This window comes from Limulus polyphemus, unplaced genomic scaffold, assembly GCF_000517525.1.
Source record: "Limulus polyphemus unplaced genomic scaffold, Limulus_polyphemus-2.1.2 Scaffold7705, whole genome shotgun sequence".
Taxonomy (NCBI): Eukaryota; Metazoa; Arthropoda; class Merostomata; order Xiphosura; family Limulidae; genus Limulus; species Limulus polyphemus.
The window spans coordinates 191-2,639 of NW_013673315.1; the positions used below are offsets into that span (position 1 = coordinate 191).

At 33.5% G+C, this 2,449-nt stretch overlaps 1 protein-coding gene across 1 annotated transcript in view; it reads right to left on the reverse strand.

Moving 5' to 3' along the window:
- Positions 1-1,091: 1,091 nt before the first annotated feature.
- LOC111089873 (MAM and LDL-receptor class A domain-containing protein 1-like) overlaps positions 1,092-2,449 on the reverse strand; it is a gene marked incomplete at its 3' end in the record, with an annotated part of 25,714 nt that continues 24,356 nt past the window's right edge. Inside the window, exon 9 of the mRNA XM_022403108.1 lies at positions 1,092-1,247. Within this exon, the coding sequence (XP_022258816.1) occupies positions 1,092-1,247 (156 nt within the window). The remainder of the gene's footprint in view (positions 1,248-2,449) is intronic.

A 2,449-nucleotide genomic window follows, 5' to 3' on the forward strand; every position in this document is an offset into this window, starting at 1 on the left:
AAAACTAACTTTTTATAAATATACATAAAACCACAATGCGTATATGTTGCTTCAAAACAACAATTCTTCCAGGGCATTATTCTCCTGGGTTGGGCGTAGCCCAAGGTTAGGGTGCTCGGACTGTGAATCCGAGGATTCATTTTTACTTTTATTTGTTTTATTAGCAGCTTTTGTACAGTACATTGCTAGAATTTGCATGTTATTTGTTTGTTGACTGATATCAACAGGTATTTTGTAGGTCATCTGTTGACTGAACATAAGGGTTATTGTAGATCATCTGTTGACTGAACATAAGGGTTATTGTATATCATCTGTTGACTAATAGTAATAGTTATTTTGTAGATCATCTGTTGACTGAACATAAGGGTTATTGCAGATCATCTGTTGACTGAACATAAGGGTTATTGCAGATCATCTGTTGACTAATATTAACAGTTATTTTGTAGATCATCTGTTGACTAATATTAACAGTTATTTTGTGGATCATCTGTTGACTGAACATAAGAGTTATTGTAGATCATCTGTTGGCTGATCATAAGGGTTATTGTAGATCATCTGTTGACTGAACATAAGGGTTATTGTAGATCATCTGTTGACTAATATTAACAGTTATTTTGTAGATCATCTGTTGACTAATATTAACAGTTATTTTGTAGATCATCTGTTGGCTGATCATAAGGGTTATTGTAGATCATCTGTTGACTAATATTAACAGTTATTTTGTAGATCATCTGTTGACTGAACATAAGGGTTATTCTAGTTCTATATGATATGATTTAAAGAGAATGTAATGTCAAGTTTCAGTATTATTCTAACACAGGGTTACTAATAGGTTACTCGGGATAATTACAATCATTTTTTAACAGCAACCTCAATTAATTAAACATCAACTGGTGAATGACTTCTTTAAATCTTAAGGGAATCAATTCTTCTACACTAATGAAATGAGAATTATTTCTTCTTTAAAGTCTGACCACTAAAACAAATATTTTTGATTGCTACCTATTACACATCAGCGATCAAATTATAACTAGAATAAACTCAAGGACGTTGGAAAAGTTCGCAATTATGTATCATCTTAAAAAACCTACTGAACGTAGAAGTATCTTCAATAACAGGAGAGTGGCCGAAGGGTTTAAGTGGTGTTCCGTCTCCGACAGTTCGCTGCCAGAGGGCAGCACTATCTGGTCTATGCTTGACGTCATATTTTACCCAGTCGCACAAGTCAACTACGAAAGCACAGTCTCCTGAAAAATAAACATTCAGTAAAGTACTTATTTATTTAAGAAAGTTCAATTACAGAATGGCTTCACAAATATTAGTGAACAGATCACAATGAAGCTTGTCTATATTTAGTGAACAGATCACAGTGTAGCTTGTCCATATTTAGTGAACAGATCACAATGTAGCTTGTCCATATTTAGTGAACAGATCACAATGTAGCTTGTCCATATTTAGTGAACAGATCACAATGTAGCTTGTCTATATTTAGTGAACAGATCACAATGAAGCTTGTCTATATTTAGTGAACAGATCACAATGTAGCTTGTCCATATTTAGTGAACAGATCAGAATGTAGCTTATCTATATTTAGTGAACAGATTGCAATGTAGCTTGTCTATATTTAGTGAACAGATCACAGTGTAGCTTGTCTATATTTAGTGAACAGATCACAATGTAGCTTGTCTATATTTAGTGAACAGATCACAATGTAGCTTGTCCATATTTAGTGAACAAATCACAATGTAGCTTGTCTATATTTAGTGAACAGATCCTAGTGAAGCTATAGTGAACAGATCACAATGAAACTTGTCTATATTTAGTGAACAGATCCTAGTGAAGCTTGTCTATAGCGAACAGATCACAATGAAGCTTGTTTTTCAAATTTAGTGAACAGATCTAGTGAAGCTTGTCTACATTAATTAATCCTGTATTATCTTTAGAGAACTTAGGTAACATCAATTCCATAAGTATTAAAAAATAAGTCATTTCAATGAATAATCTAAATTCTTATAAATATGTCTGTAACGAATTTGTTATTATGTATTTATTTTAATATCGACGTTCTATAAATTAAACATGTATAGCTTATAGTGTTAGCTATGTATTGCGAAACTCCCGCCTATTCCCCAAATTTGTAGAAGATTCTCGAGAGTAAGTTTGTTTGTTTTTAATTACGCACAAAGCTACACAAGGGCTATCTGTGCTCTGCCCACCACGGGTATCGAAACCCGGTTTCTAGCGTTGTAAGTCCGCAGACATACCGCTGTGCCACTGGTGGGCTCGAGAGTAAGAATCAACTATATATGTCTGTACGTAAATTTAGCTTCCGGTCATCTATAATTTCTAGTGACCTTCATAATTACAAGCATTGTTACTATACACGTAATTTACTGAATATCGATACCTTAAGAGGGCGGGCTATACATTGTTAAATAGATTTCTAAAT